This window comes from Bipolaris oryzae (genome assembly GCF_000523455.1).
Source record: "Bipolaris oryzae ATCC 44560 unplaced genomic scaffold scaffold_34, whole genome shotgun sequence".
NCBI lineage: Eukaryota > Fungi > Ascomycota > Dothideomycetes > Pleosporales > Pleosporaceae > Bipolaris > Bipolaris oryzae.
In genome coordinates this window covers 79,108-93,174 of record NW_006911310.1, presented here as the reverse complement: position 1 = coordinate 93,174, position 14,067 = coordinate 79,108, and the positions used below count along the sequence as shown (strand labels likewise).

Below are 14,067 nucleotides of genomic sequence, written 5' to 3'. Positions count from 1 at the left end.
TAAGTCCTTTGTAAAACAAATGCCTTGGTCGTCTCTGCCCCATCCCTACAGCTCCCATTACCATTTCCATCAGAAATCTCCAAGACACATACCCCGATCAAGCCGGCCTAACAAACCTAACCATCACTTTCGGCGCCCCCGCTGTAAAATGATCCTTGATACCCTCCCAATAAGCATTCACATCCACCCCCTCATCAAGCCTAACATCAAATTCAGCAATCACTCTCCCCACCATACTCCTCAACTCCATCATGGCCAGCGCTTTCCCTGCACAACTATACGGCCCCGTCGAAAACGGAATGAACGCTGCTCTATTCCGCACAAGCTCCGGCCGCGTAGTCCAGCGCTCCGGGATAAACTCATCAGGCGCTACAAAGTTCCTCGGGTCGCGAAACAGCGGGAACAGCGGGATATGCACAATCATGTTCCCTGGGATGAAGTGCCCATTAATGTCCATGCCTTCGGGCGGCGTGACGCGTTGGGAGCCGAAGAAGACGGAGGGCCATATGCGGAGGGACTCGTAGATTACGGCTTCAAGCAAGGGGAGTGGACGCTGGCAGTCGTAGCTGTGAGCGTTGGCGAGGAATTCTGTGCGGATGGCGGCCGTGTAGTGTGGGTGTGTGGCGAGGTGCATGAAGATGAAGGTCAGGGCTGTGGAGGTTGTTTCACTGCCTGCGGAGATGATAAGGCGTGATTCGCCGAAGAGGAGTTCGCGGCCTTCGGGGGTCTTGGGCGTCGAGACTATGAGGTGCGAGATCAAGTCTGGCCTTGCGTCTCGGACCTGGAAAGTGTCAACGATTGGATTTGAGGTGGGTTCATTACATGCATAGTACGTACTTTCATTCGTGCACGCATTTGGCTGACGCTCCAGTCTCGCCATTCTTTCATGGGTCCGGCAAACGAGGTAAGTACTCCGATTGTGTTCATGAGCCACGGCATGTGATACATGTATCCCAGGGCGTGTACGCTGTTGGTAAACGTGGCAAGGATACTTGCAGCAACGTCGCTCTGCTCGCCCTTGATGAAGCCCATGGACTTGCCAAAAGCCAGTGCCGCCATGACATCGTAGCTATAGTGTGAAGTGTACTCTGAGAGCGGAATGGGTTGTCCTTCTTCGCTGCGAAGTTTCGCAAGTAGCTGTTCTGTGAAGTGTTCGACTTCTGGAGCATAGGTGGAAAGCGATGTCTTGAACGCATTGTCCCACACACGGCGTCGCTGGCGATGAAACGCCTTGTCGCGATTCAAGTGCAGCGACCTTTCCATGACATCGAAGAACGGCCCTTTGGTAGTTTTCGACCGAGTTCCGAGAATAGATTGGATCGCGTCTGCGTCGAATATGGTGAGTTCACGGGGTCCTGTTTCCGATCAGCATTGCATCTGGAAGGAGGTACCAATCGTAACCGACCTGTCCTAACATAATCGCCATATTGCGTTTGCAGTCTTTGTAATACCCTATGGTAGTGCAAATCGCTGTCCCATGTTTGCTTGATCGTCCACCATCGCGAAAGCTTCGCCCCCCAGGGTCCCGGGTAATCTTTCAGGGGGTGGAAAAAAGCGCGGTAGGCTCCTATGTACAACCATAGCGGTACCCAGAAAGAGCTCGTCACCAGTGTCGCTGCGATGAAACTCGTGTAATACACGAGGATCCAATAGGTCGTAACCGCTGAGCCAATGATTGGAAGTGCCAGATGATCAACTTCCACTTCGCGCAGGACAGATTCGTGCAAGATAACAGCCGAGAGTGGTGCGAACACAAGGGCAATAGTGAAAACCGACTCCATGGCTCGTTACGGGCAAAGCTCCGGTGGTGCGCGGGGCTGATGGTGTCGCGAAGAGTTAAGTGTTGGTAGCAACAAAGAAACAGTGAAGGCGATAGCCGATATACAATCGCTCTTTCACTAGCAAAGCCAATTGCTCTTTCCTAGTTTCATTAGCTGTTTGGCATCTTAATGAATACGAAGAAAACACACCAGTACACAATCCAAGATACGCCTCTTCGCAGATCCGACAGGGTAGTTGGTCGTGCAAAACGTGGAAGCGGAGAGAATGTAACGTACATGCTCCGGGGATCACAGTCACACGTGGCGGCGACCTGTATGAGATATTGATCGGTAGTCCCGACAGCTGAACCAGGGTCTTATCCATTTTCCTGAGTAGTCTGCTCGTCAGACTGCATGGTTGTGTTAGTGTATTCCACAACCGGTATCTTTCCGCATGCTTTGGTGCTGACTCCACATAATAGCCAGAAGCGTTGCGCTGCCGCGCTTCGTTGTACACTATCGCACACCATTACACAGAATTCACTAGTGACTACTGTTTGGCCAGGCTTGCAACTTGTCGATAACCGTGAAATTTTCTAGCGGTCCCAATTCATCCAGTTCTCAGCAAAAACAAAGCAGGTCGTGAAACCTTTATTCTCCGGAAATACTAGTCTTATTGGTCAGCATAGGGGAGTGGAGCCGCTGACAACGTGCTCCAACCCATGATATGTAATCTCGGCACGTAAACCAGTCAGTAACCGAATAGGCGATGTAACGACTTGCGCGACAGTTAGCCTCAATATAGGAACCCATATGCCTGCAGCGACCAGTGACAAAGCGGCCAGGTTCACTCGGGGCAGCCGCATAATTGTGGATATCATCGATTTCTTCTTGCGTCGTCATGGCAGCTCTGTCAATACTTCTACGCATTCACTACCAGGAAGAAGTATTGGAGAAGCGCACATTCGTAAGCGGCTTGCTAGTTACTGCGTCTTATGGTTTCACTGTTGAAAATGAATGTTACACGAGCCATGGTCTTCTGGGTTTCACCGTGGTGAAATCGGTGGAAAGGTAACTCAAGCTCCCCACAAAGATAAGTTTGCTGCAGATCCGGGGGTATGGCCTAACTCCTAGAGGGTTCGCTGCTGTTTTGTATACTCTATCTCCTTTTCCAATCCCCGAAAATTCTTTTGGTGGTGTGATGAGTTCCAACAGAACAAAAGTGGGCGTTTTGCCTGTGCCTGATGATGGTGATCAAGATTTGGACGGTAGGACTGACCTTCAGAGGAGGATTATTGTGGTATATGTGGTCATGACAATCTTCTCGTCTATAGTACTTGGGTTACGGCTTTATACGCGCATCTTCATTCGTCGCTTGACTGGATTGGACGATGTGTTGGTAGTTTTCAGCTGGCTAGGGTGTGTCGCATGGTTGGTGATATGCTTTCAAGGTACAGTCCATGGCACTCATTCATCAACTGCAACTGACATACCTGTAGCATTCCAATACGGCTTTGGACAGCATCTGTGGAATGTGACCGTCGAACAACTGCAAGTGTACACAAAGATGCTCGTTGGCATAATGGTAGTCTATGTCTGGACGCCTGCGCTCGCAAAGCTCTCCCTGCTAGCGCTCTACTACCGTCTCAACCCGGATTTTAAGATTCGCTCCTGTATCTACGCGTTAGCAGGTCTTGTATCTGGGTATTCGCTAGCAATCACCATTGTCGCGGCCGGCCCTTGCAACCCACAATACCATAGCGACCAGAAATGCCTTACAGACCTTAATCTTTTCATGGCATGCATCAACATTATCACAGACTTCTTGATCCTGTGCCTGCCAGTACCGATGCTACGCGCCTTGCAGCTACCGATGAAACAAAAAGTCTTACTGGGATTAGTGTTCGCGTTGGGGTCCGGGTAAGGACATGCGCACATCCACAGTTTCCGTATGGTCCTTCGCTAATGTTGCCAGCGTGGTTGTCATCTCCACTGTTCGTATCATTTACGTCTACAGCATGATCAGCAATCCCGACTCAACTTACAATATCGCCAAAGCTTGTATCTTCTCGACGATTGAACTCAATGGTGGCGTCATTTGCGCGTGTGCGGCACTCCTGAAGCCCTTTATCCAACGACATATGCCATGGATACTGTCTCTCTCGAGTCGGAATGGAAGCGGAAATCGTTCCAGGGTTCGGAAATTCAAGATGTTCAAGAAGCACAGCAATGGGAGAAAGTTTGAGCTACGTAGCACAAACGCAGAAAAGGACACGCGCAAGCAGGCCACCAACAAATTGAATCGTCAGATCGAAGTGACCCGATCGTACAGCGTTCGAGATTCGAAGACGGGGAAAGACAATGGCGACAGCATGGATGATTTGTTTGGACCAACTGCCAGCTGGAACGGGGGTCGGTAGATCCTTGTAGATTGGAAAGGCTGTCCCAAGGGATCACGTATGAATTGTATTGGCTGAGGATTCTAGATGAATCTGGAGGCAATATTAAGGACAAATTATGAAAAGAGCGGGGTTCCCGGTAATGCATTCTCGTTTGCCAGAAGATCATCAAATCGACACAATGTGATGAGGTCGAGGGAAGATGTCAAGTGACTGGTATAGGGTAAGCGTCAGACGGTGATTGGGGTCTTGGCGCGTCGCAGAGAAAGGGGGTTATTGGGACCAATGTGCGTCGAGGTGGTGGTGAAACCAACATAAAATCTGCTTAGAGCAATGGCTTTCCTATAGCTTTGGCTGCCATGAGCCTAAGACTGGATTAATAGCCAAAGTTACAAAATAGGCATCGTCAGTTGTTCGAGATGATAACTGTTGAGTGCTGTCAGCCGTGCGCTAACATGTCTGGTGGCACAAGCACTGGTTCTTGCATTTGTGCCACTTGTGAGTTCCAGACTTACAATTTATACGGGTGCACATTCAACTGTAATTTTGACGAAGAATATTTCACTGGGGTATCAATTTACTATCAATCCACTCACGAGAACCATGCAACCATCGAAACCACCAGGGAGCTCTATCAGTCTAAATCTGCTCTCAGATTTGGACGTCCACGAGCAATGGCATCGCCCAAATCCAGGTTAGACGTCTGTCCGCGAATATTAGATATGAACCGTCGCCCGCCATCCATGTTTTGTTTGTGCTTCGCTTCTTCTTCTGCATCCTTGATCTCCTGTTGTCGGACTCGTTCAGCTCGCTGCTCCTCCAACGATGCCGCCTCTGCTTGCATACTGGCAAGACGATCAGCTGCACTTTGGCGGGCTTCAGCATCGTCTACTTGTTTTCTCGGGGGAGAGCGATCACGTCTTCGGTAATTGTCACGATCACGAAAGTCTCTACGATCCTCCCTGCGATCCTCCCTCCTGGGCGGTGAACGTGTGCGCTCTCGTCGGCTACTGTGCTTATGATGTGGTGACCGTGACCGTGACCTTGACCGTCTCCTGTGGCTGTGGTGTTCGCGGTGGTGTTCGCGGTGGTGTTCACGGCGGTGCCCACGATCTTCGCTTCTGCGTGGCGAACGCGATCGATTGTGTCGACTCCGATGCTTGTGTTCCCGATCCCTACTCCTCTCTCTGTCCCTGTTTCGGTGTCTCTTCTCGCGTTCCTTCTCCTTCTCGCGCTTTTCGGCGTACTTGGCTTCCTTCTGAGCGTCCTTCATGGCCTTCAACTGCATCTCCATCTTCTGCTTCTGAATCATGAGGAGCGGGTCTTGGAGGACCTTCTTTTGTGTATCGCGGGCGTTGTTTATGTTCGCGCTGGGTTCGCCAATAGCACCAATGCCGACCGGTGCGCCCTTCTGCAGACTTTGCGTGTCGTTTGATTTGAGGAGGTTATCGATCCTGCGCTTTCCAAGAAGATAACCCTCTCTTTCTTCCGTAATGCCGCTATCACCACTAGGGCCGGCATACATCCAGTCGACTCTTCGCTGCACGACCTTGCCACCAGACTCTGCCTGCAACTTTTGTAGTTCTTCAAGGGCAGCCTCCTCTTCACGTTCTCGACGAAGCTTGTCGATCAACTTGCGCTCCTCGAGGGCGGCCTTTTCTTCCTTCCATACTCTCTCCTGGTTCTTGAAGAGGTGGGGATGCCAACTTTTCTTCAAATTTAAACTGGATTGGTTAGCCTTGATACAGTCTATTATGGTGAATGACTTACTCTCCACCCATGATTGCGACAAGTGTATGGTGCGCGTCTGAATCTGTGGGCTTGGTAGTATTTTAGACGCAAATACAGTCGCGCCAGACGTATGATGCGCACACGAGTAGGAGGGTTTGGTTGTATTGGGAGGTGGAAGAATGACGGAAGGCTGGTACACATCTGCGAAGATGCGCCACGGGCTGCCAAGACGCGCCAAGCCAGGCCCCACCCAAAAGTTCACCTCCGCGACTTCTCCGCAAAAGTTTCGAACGAGCAGTTTGGAGATTCCTCGATACAGCACGTCTTTACTTGTCGCAAACGAATTGGTTACGGACTTCGGGAAAATCCTTGTTACCGCATTCCTAAACCAGTCAAGTACGAACAAAAAAAATGGCGACGCGCAAACGGAACGAGTACCTCGACGTAGATGAGAGCGAGGACGATGAGAGGGGCTATGATTCCGAGGAAGAGAGCAGAGCGCGCATGCTGCCAGCATCGAAGCGCCAAAAGACAGACCATGATTCAGAAGCAGAAGAAGACCGGGAATACGACAATGAGGACACGGAATCTCAAGGCGACGATGACAATGCAGAAGACGAAGACGAAGACGAGCCAAAACCCTTTGCGTCCAAGAGCGCCGAATTAGCTCATCTTGAGAAACTTGCCGCATCCCTCCCTTCCGAATTGAGACTACAATCCACAAAACTGGGCAAAGTGCTACCCCAATCCTCACTCAAAAAGGACAAATCAGGCGTCATCTACCTCTCGCGCGTGCCACCATTCATGAAACCCGCCGTTCTTCGTTCGCTATTACAGCCCTACGGCGCCGTCGGCCGCATCTTCCTCACCCCCGAATCCTCCACAGCGCGCACACAACGACTGCGCAACGGCGGCACACGCCGCAAACTCTTCCTCGACGGCTGGGTCGAATTCCTACACAAGCGCGACGCCAAGTTCGTAGCCGAGAACCTCAATGCGCAGACCATGGGCGGCAAGAAGAGAGGCAGGTGGCACGACGAAGTATGGAATATCCGGTACCTGAGCGGCGTCAAGTGGCACAATCTTGTCGAGCAGATTCAAAACGAGAATGCGGAACGTGCTGCACGACTTAGATTTGAAATTGCACAGGGCAAGAAGGAGAACAAGGCGTTCTTGGAGAATGTGGAGCGCGGCAAGGTGGTCAGTGGGATTGAGGCTACGCGAAGAAAGAGAGGCGAGGATTTGGATACCGATCAGAATGACGCAGCGACAACGGATGCAGTACAAGAAGCGGGTGAGAAGCCCAAGAGGAGAAAGGGCAGACTCGAGTTCTCGCAACATACAGCAACGAGCAAGGCGTTGAAGAAGCCGGAGCCGGGCCAGGACGTGAACAGAGTACTAAGTAGTATGATGTGAAAAAACAAGAGAACAAAGGAGCATACCAAATCTAATCATAAGACCAAAAAGAAAAGCAGTCCGATAATCTCGAATCCTGCGAAATTCCGAATTCATGACTTTGAAAAATATCTTGATTTATCCCAATTCCCTTCTTAAACGCCCAAAATTCTCTAATGCAGCTCAAACTAAAAAACCAACGCCATCATCCTTTCAGACGTGTAAAATAAAATAAAATGCTAGGGTATATTCACACCATTCTTTTCCCCATCATAATCCCCCCCCCCCCCACACCTTTACTTATATAGCCGTTCCTCTCTCAAAGCTCTCCCGAATCTCCGTCGTATACCGATTATAAAACCGCGCCAACTTGTCGTTAAACTGCTTGTTCTTCTGATTGATATACGTAACATCGCCCATATCCTGCTCGTCGCGTATGCCGCGGGCGGCACGCGCTTTTAAGCGAGCGCGCTCGCTCTTCTCGAGGTCTTCAACAAGGCGGTCGACGGCTTCTTTGCTGGGCTTGTGGTCGTGGCTGTAGGCTTCGTCGACGGGCGTGTTGATGCGGCCTTGGCTGTCGACGGTGTAGATTTCGCCGGCATCGGTTTCGACGAGTTGGAGGAGGCCCGAGGAGACTTGGGATTGAAGTTTTCTAGCTTTTTCTTCGGCGTAGGCTTCCATGTCGACTTTGTTCATTTGGCCGATTTGGCGCTTGTAGACTTTGTTGGCTTCGTTTCTGTAGTCGGCGAAGGCTACGCCTTCCCGGTTTTTGGCCTTCTTCTTTAGCCGCTTGTCCCAGCTCTCGCTCTCTTCGATGGTGTAGTCCCAGTTCCGCTTGCGCTCGAAGTCAGGGTCTTCGGACTTGAGGAGCTTGTACGAGGCTTTGTCGTGGGCGGCGCTGAGCTTGGAAATCTGTGCAAGACGTGCACTGCGGTCTTCGGCGTCACGGACTTCGCGCTCTGTGGCTTTTCGGCCGCTGACTTTTTGCGCCTGGAGCGCCTTGAAGCGTGCCATTCGCGCAGCGAGAGCGGCTTTGGGATCAGATGGTGTCGCCGTGCTAGCAACTGCATCTTCTTTCGCGGAAGACTCCTGTCCTGTCGGTGTGTTGTCTGCTGATGTTTCGTTTGCGGTCATGGTGGTCGAGGGCGCTTCTTCGTCCGCTGTAGTTTGCGATGGTGCGACTGTTGTGGAGGATTCTTCAGCCATTTTTCCGAGAAAGGTAGTATTAGAGGTTTCGTTATCCGGTTTAGGTACGTTCGTCATGCGGGATGGGTTTGCTGTGGAAGTGTCGCGGTTCCTTCAACGAAATGTTGGATTGACGACTGCCAAGACTCTAGCGCGACTTTGCCTACTATACGATGTCAAGTCTGGGTTGACGTATGATGAACACGTATACCCTGCTTTCTAAGACGCATGACAGGAATTGGGGGTTGAATCAAAGCATTATACACAATTCGAGATGGAATCTAACCTTGAGCTTATTCATTCTCATGCTAGTCTAGAAATCTTGCAAATTCACTTATATCCTTCGTTGCAAGAACAACCCTTGCATATGTCGATAGGACATCAGTAAACTCTACGAATTGTAGAAAACAAAATATTCTTGACGCGTTGTAATCATATTTTTATTGTCTAAGTCTTATGCTGAAACTGAGATGCAGTAAATCTACATGGTATCCCATTGAGCATTCTTTGCTGCACCATGCTGGTTATTTTCTCCTCTGCCGAACTAAACCGGTGTGCATGCGAAGAGGTCTTCAATGATGGAAACCTAAAACCTGAAATTTCCCCATCTGCCTCTAGATCGGCTCATCCCTAGGCTCAATAAGGACCTCGTTGACGCTAACATGATCCGGCTGCTTAAGCGCGTACACGATACTATCCGCAACGTTCTCTGGATCAAGGACCTTGGCACCACTCGGCTCGCCGTACTTCTTCAATGCTTCTGGATCCGTGCTCATGCCTAGTAGATCAGTAGCGACGTTACCCGGCTGTACAGAGGTGACCTTGAGCCCTGTACCAGCAGTCTCAAGCCTCAGACTCTGTAGTGTAGCTTCTACGAAAAATTTGGAAGCAGAGTAGACACCCAGCCCAGGGAACACCTTTCGACCAGCATCTGACGAGATGGCGAGGAGGTGGCCTTTTCCGCGCTTGAGCATCGAAGGTACGATGGCAGCGATGACGTTAAGGAGTCCCTTGCAGTTTACGTCGACAGTTTGGTTCCACTGGTCGGTGTATGAGTTGGCCATCATAGTAAAGTACATGACTCCCGAGACATTGACAAAGATATCAACTGGTCCCAGCTGCTTCTCTGCTGCGGCGACAAGAGCTTCGACTTGGCTCTTGTCAGTGACATCGGTCTTCTGGGTGATGATCTTGCCCTCGCGAACCACAATTCTCTTCTTGAGATCTTCCAGAGCGTCCAGGCGCCGTGCTGCAAGCGCAACATGGCAGCCTTCTCGTGCAAGAGCTGTAGCAGTAGCAGCACCAATACCAGATGAAGCACCCATAACAACAACAACCTTGCCATACAGTGGACCCCTTCGGGGAAGGCGAGCTGAGCCACCCGCAGCATCCTGGCGGACAGGAGGCTTTGGAAGCCAGCCTCGAGCGTACCAGTGACGTGTGTATGTCTCAAGAAGTACTTGATCAACCTTTGGGCGCTCCACAGCAAGACGAAGCGGCCGTGTCTTCGCGTTGTCGAGCACTACAACATCTCTCAAGAACTCAATACTGGGCATACCGCTGCGGAGGATATCAACGGTGAACGCGCCATCACCGCCCTTAGCGGCGCCGCGCTTGTCATCCCAGAGTTGGATCCACTTTGTGAACTCTATGGGTTTAGTTGGGTAACCTAGTTCGTTAAGATCCTCAAAGACTTTGCTAACATCTACGGGGTCGGGATCGCCAATATGGAAAACTGTTTGCTCAGTTTCAATCTGGTTGCTGAGATGGATGATAGCTTTGCTAACGAAGTCGACCGGCGTCATTTCTGCGCGCCAACCCTTGACGTCTGGGTAATGACCGATTCTGATAGACTCGACAATCAAAGCTGTCAAGAGATCCCACGCGTTGGCAGCACCAGTTTCGCTGTGACCACTGATCGTACCGATTCGATGGATCTTGATGGGGAGACCCCTTCGGCCAGCTTCCAAAGCGAGTTGTTCAGCAACCCATTTGGTTTGTCCATAACCATCAGCTAGCTTGACAACATCGCTGACATCAAGAATCGCGTCTTCTGGCCAGCCTTCCCGACCCTTTGCGGGGAGAAGTACTCCGTTGGTCGAGATATACTGTACAGTCACGCCACCCTGGGCCGCAAGACGTAGAATTTCTCGTGTTCCTCCAACATTAGGCTTCTGCAATGCAGCATAAGGATACACCAAGTTGACAGTAGCGGCCGCGTGAACAATGACATCAAGGCGTTCGGCCAAGTCTTTGAATGTATCAGGGGCAAGACCGAATCGCTTACGAGACAGATTTCCTGGGAGAATTTCCACACGTTCCATGATGTTGTCGCTCCAGAGGCCGAAATCCAGCAAGTTCCTACGTATCCTAGCGATACCGGCAGGAATATCATCTTGTGAGGAATCGGCGAATCGGACCATGCAGATGATTTGGGCAGACGTGCTTTCCAGTAAATCACGAAGAAGGAATGCACCCAAGAAACCGGTCACACCCGTGAGGAGCACAGTTTTGGCGTCTTTGAGTGCACACGCCTTGGCGTCTTTTGGCTGGATCTCTTTGTCCAAGACGGAGTCTGCACGCAATACGGCTGGGAGGTTTTCTTGCACCTCAGCAGTATGACCATCGCGAATAGCACGAACTGTGTCCAGATGTCCGTTTAATGTTGCAGGTTGAGCGAGACGTGCGACAGGTACCCTAAAACCAAAAGTATTTGACAATCGCGCAGCCAGGTCCGCAAGAAGAAGCGAATGGCCGCCGAGGTCGAAGAAGTTATATTCGGGGGTTATTGAGCTTGGGCTGACATTCAGGATAGATGCCCAGATTTGGGTTATCTGCTCGATAGTGATTGGACTTTGTTCATACTTGCGTGCACTTCCTGAAGGTGATGATGGTCTTGGGGGAGGCAGAGCCTTAAGGTTGACCTTGCCAGAAACATCACTTGTTGGTAGCTTGTCCATCTCAACCCATAACGAAGGTATCATGTAATGAGCAAGATAGGCCATAAGCATGCGTCTAGTAGTCGCGCTGCGCCCAGTTCTGTCAATCTCAAGCTCTGGACGTTCCGCCGATGTGTTTTTGTCTCGCACAATGTATGCCACCAACTGGCGGTCGATACCATCCCCGAAAGCTATCACAGCACAATGGCTGACAGCCAAATGGGTCAGAATTGCGTTCTCGACCTTGCCTGGAACCACCGAGTATCCGCGGATTTTGATCATAGCACCGACACGTCCAGTAATTTCGAGCAAGCCGCTGGGAAGTATGCGTGCCTTGTCGCCGGTCCTGTACATTCTAGCACCAATCTTGGAACTGTAAGGATTCCTGATGAATGCTTTTTCAGTTGTCTCTGGAAGGTTGAGATATCCACGGGCAAGAAGGTGTCCACCAACGCAGAGTTCGCCACTTTCGCCATCATCTACCTTCTGGCCACTCTCATCTAAGATGTAGATGTACTTTTTGTCGATAAGTGGCGGTCCTACAGGGCAGTACGCAGCATCCTTGTCAATCTTCTCCAGCATATCCTTGATGTCACCACAGGCGATTTCATGTGTCTCACACGCGCTATAAACATTCAGCAAGCGGGCGTTGGGGAGGGCCTTGATACCGCGGCGTGCAAGATCGGTTGTCACTACTTCGCCATTGAGCCAAACGGTCTTCAGATTCGGCAGCCGAGTCGCCAGCGCCTGGTGACGCGCAAGGACAGCTGAAAATAGGGTTGGTGTGAAAAGAGTCTCAGTAATCTTCTTAGAAGCAAGGAGGTCGACCAACATGCGCGGATCGTAGCTCACATCGTCCGGAACGGCCACAACAGTTGCTCCCCGTAATAGCGGGCGTATGATTTCCCAAACGAAGAAGACATTGCAAGCCACACGGTCTCCAGGTTGTAGATCAGATAGTCCGAATCGAAGGTTGTATGAAAGGACTGCTGCTTTGTGGGGGTTGGCGATACCTTTCGGCTTGCCGGTAGTTCCACTAGAGTAGGCAACAAATGACAGGCGTTCCAAATCAGTCTCTTCGGGCAGAGGTTTCAAATCAGACTCGTCCAATAGGCCGTTCCTATCTGAGCTGGTTTCATCCAGAACAACGAGTGGTGTGGATCCCTTGATCTTTCCGACTTCTGCACTGACAGTAACTACGACGGTAGGCTGTGAGTCCTCAAGAACATCGGCAAGGAGATCAGGAGGATAGGCCAATTCCAGAACCAGAAACGCACCGCCTGCACGGAGTGCTGCTAAGCAGGCAATTACATAGTCGGCGGATCGCGGCAACAGGACACCAACCAGGCTGTCACGGCCAACCCCATGACCCCGCAGCCGGTCGGCAAGCGCAGCGACTTTGTCGTGAAGCTCCTGGTATGTGTATGTGTTCTTGTCGTCTTCTAACGCAACCAAGTCGGGAGTAGCCTGAACCTGTTGAGAGAAGAGTGCTGACAGGTCCCTGGTAATATCGATGACAGACATGGTCTGAAAGTTTTCGAAGGAGGGGTAAAATGGAAAAGGGGATCTGCTGACGACTGGTACTCGACGAGATATTTATTCGATTGTAAACTCCATGCACCGAGCTAATAACCCTCGTACAGGATGTCAAGAGATGTGAGGTCTGGCTTGCTGGGGCTCGTATAGCTTACTAGTTCCAGCGCACGACACTTTTCTCGTCTCGGTGTTGTGCGTGCAGCTCTGCCGATAACGTCATCAACTAGCGTCAACTAAAAATCCCACACCCCCATAATACCGCTCAGAGATGCAAATGGTTGAGGATCTTGGAGTGCGCCGCGGGACTGTTTGGTTGGTTGTTGACAGCTTGCAGGGACGCGATTCGCTTCTGTGTGGCCGTCTGCCGGTAATTGTGGGCAATGTCAGCCTATGAGCCCTCGCCAATGACGAACCGGTCCGCCAAAAAATAGCTTGACCCACGTCCCGTGGGGTTTGCGACACCACGTTCTAGCCTAGCCGTGACAACCAGCGGGTCAGTGGGGTATCGCGTTGGGGTCATAAGGGTTTTCCAGTTCTGCTCTGGCATCTGAGTATCTTGCCAGTGCCCGCATGCTGGCGTGGTGAGATGCCAGCGCCTCTTCTGAACATCGTGGAACAACATTGGACAGCAGTTCACAATCCCTTCTTTTTCTTTGAAAGTCTCCTCCTCTGAAATCGGAATTCATGATGTAAAGAAGGACTGACAACGGATCGTTGCTTGGGCTGACGCAATGATAATGTGTAATCATTACGGTTCAAGCAAGTTTGCCAATAGTCAGTTCACAAACAGGTTATATCCGCACTCGCTGAGAAGATCTGTGGCTGTCAGTAACCAATCGTTGGCTTCTTCAAAGTCTTGCTAGCATATGAAGCACACAGAGTGGCAGTGATGGGGAGTACATTCTCGAGCATCGATAGCAACGCGTCCTCTAGACAGGGTCGACTTTTTTCCTTGGCAAAAAAAGAGAGATGTCGAAGCAGTGATTGAAAGTGACAGGAACAGAAGATATATGTAAAAGGATGAGACAAGAGCGGGTGCGGGGAAGACGCTCAGTTTACCCGTCCCATGGGGCTTGTTCTCCTGCCAGCCTCTGACTAATGTTCCGGTTGTACAAGATTTAT

The 14,067-nt window shown here is 50.9% G+C and overlaps 6 protein-coding genes across 6 annotated transcripts; 2 read left to right on the top strand and 4 right to left on the bottom strand.

Annotated features, from left to right (window-relative positions):
* Positions 1-97: 97 nt before the first annotated feature.
* Positions 98-1,781, bottom strand: COCMIDRAFT_24632 (uncharacterized protein; the record flags this gene model as incomplete). Its single annotated transcript, XM_007687795.1, has 3 exons — positions 98-781; positions 838-1,355; positions 1,406-1,781. 3 exons carry the CDS (start codon positions 1,779-1,781, stop codon positions 98-100), a joined length of 1,578 nt encoding a protein of 525 aa, XP_007685985.1.
* A 1,407-nt stretch (positions 1,782-3,188) lies between these two features.
* Positions 3,189-4,180, top strand: COCMIDRAFT_3558 (uncharacterized protein; the record flags this gene model as incomplete). The annotated part of the gene is made up of 3 exons (XM_007687784.1): positions 3,189-3,195; positions 3,260-3,680; positions 3,736-4,180. The coding sequence occupies 3 exons, from the start codon at positions 3,189-3,191 to the stop codon at positions 4,178-4,180; spliced, it is 873 nt and encodes a 290-aa protein (XP_007685974.1).
* A 613-nt stretch (positions 4,181-4,793) lies between these two features.
* COCMIDRAFT_34997 (uncharacterized protein) lies at positions 4,794-5,940 on the bottom strand (the record flags this gene model as incomplete). Its single annotated transcript, XM_007687808.1, has 2 exons — positions 4,794-5,883; positions 5,930-5,940. The coding sequence occupies 2 exons, from the start codon at positions 5,938-5,940 to the stop codon at positions 4,794-4,796; spliced, it is 1,101 nt and encodes a 366-aa protein (XP_007685998.1).
* Positions 5,941-6,301: 361 nt separating this feature from the next.
* Positions 6,302-7,306, top strand: COCMIDRAFT_3556 (uncharacterized protein; the record flags this gene model as incomplete). Its single annotated transcript, XM_007687783.1, has 1 exon — positions 6,302-7,306. The coding sequence occupies one exon, from the start codon at positions 6,302-6,304 to the stop codon at positions 7,304-7,306; it is 1,005 nt and encodes a 334-aa protein (XP_007685973.1).
* A 279-nt stretch (positions 7,307-7,585) lies between these two features.
* Positions 7,586-8,491, bottom strand: COCMIDRAFT_3555 (uncharacterized protein; the record flags this gene model as incomplete). The annotated part of the gene is made up of 1 exon (XM_007687782.1): positions 7,586-8,491. One exon carries the CDS (start codon positions 8,489-8,491, stop codon positions 7,586-7,588), a length of 906 nt encoding a protein of 301 aa, XP_007685972.1.
* Positions 8,492-9,084: 593 nt separating this feature from the next.
* COCMIDRAFT_3554 (uncharacterized protein) lies at positions 9,085-12,933 on the bottom strand (the record flags this gene model as incomplete). Its single annotated transcript, XM_007687781.1, has 1 exon — positions 9,085-12,933. One exon carries the CDS (start codon positions 12,931-12,933, stop codon positions 9,085-9,087), a length of 3,849 nt encoding a protein of 1,282 aa, XP_007685971.1.
* Between the last annotated feature and the right edge of the window lie 1,134 nt (positions 12,934-14,067).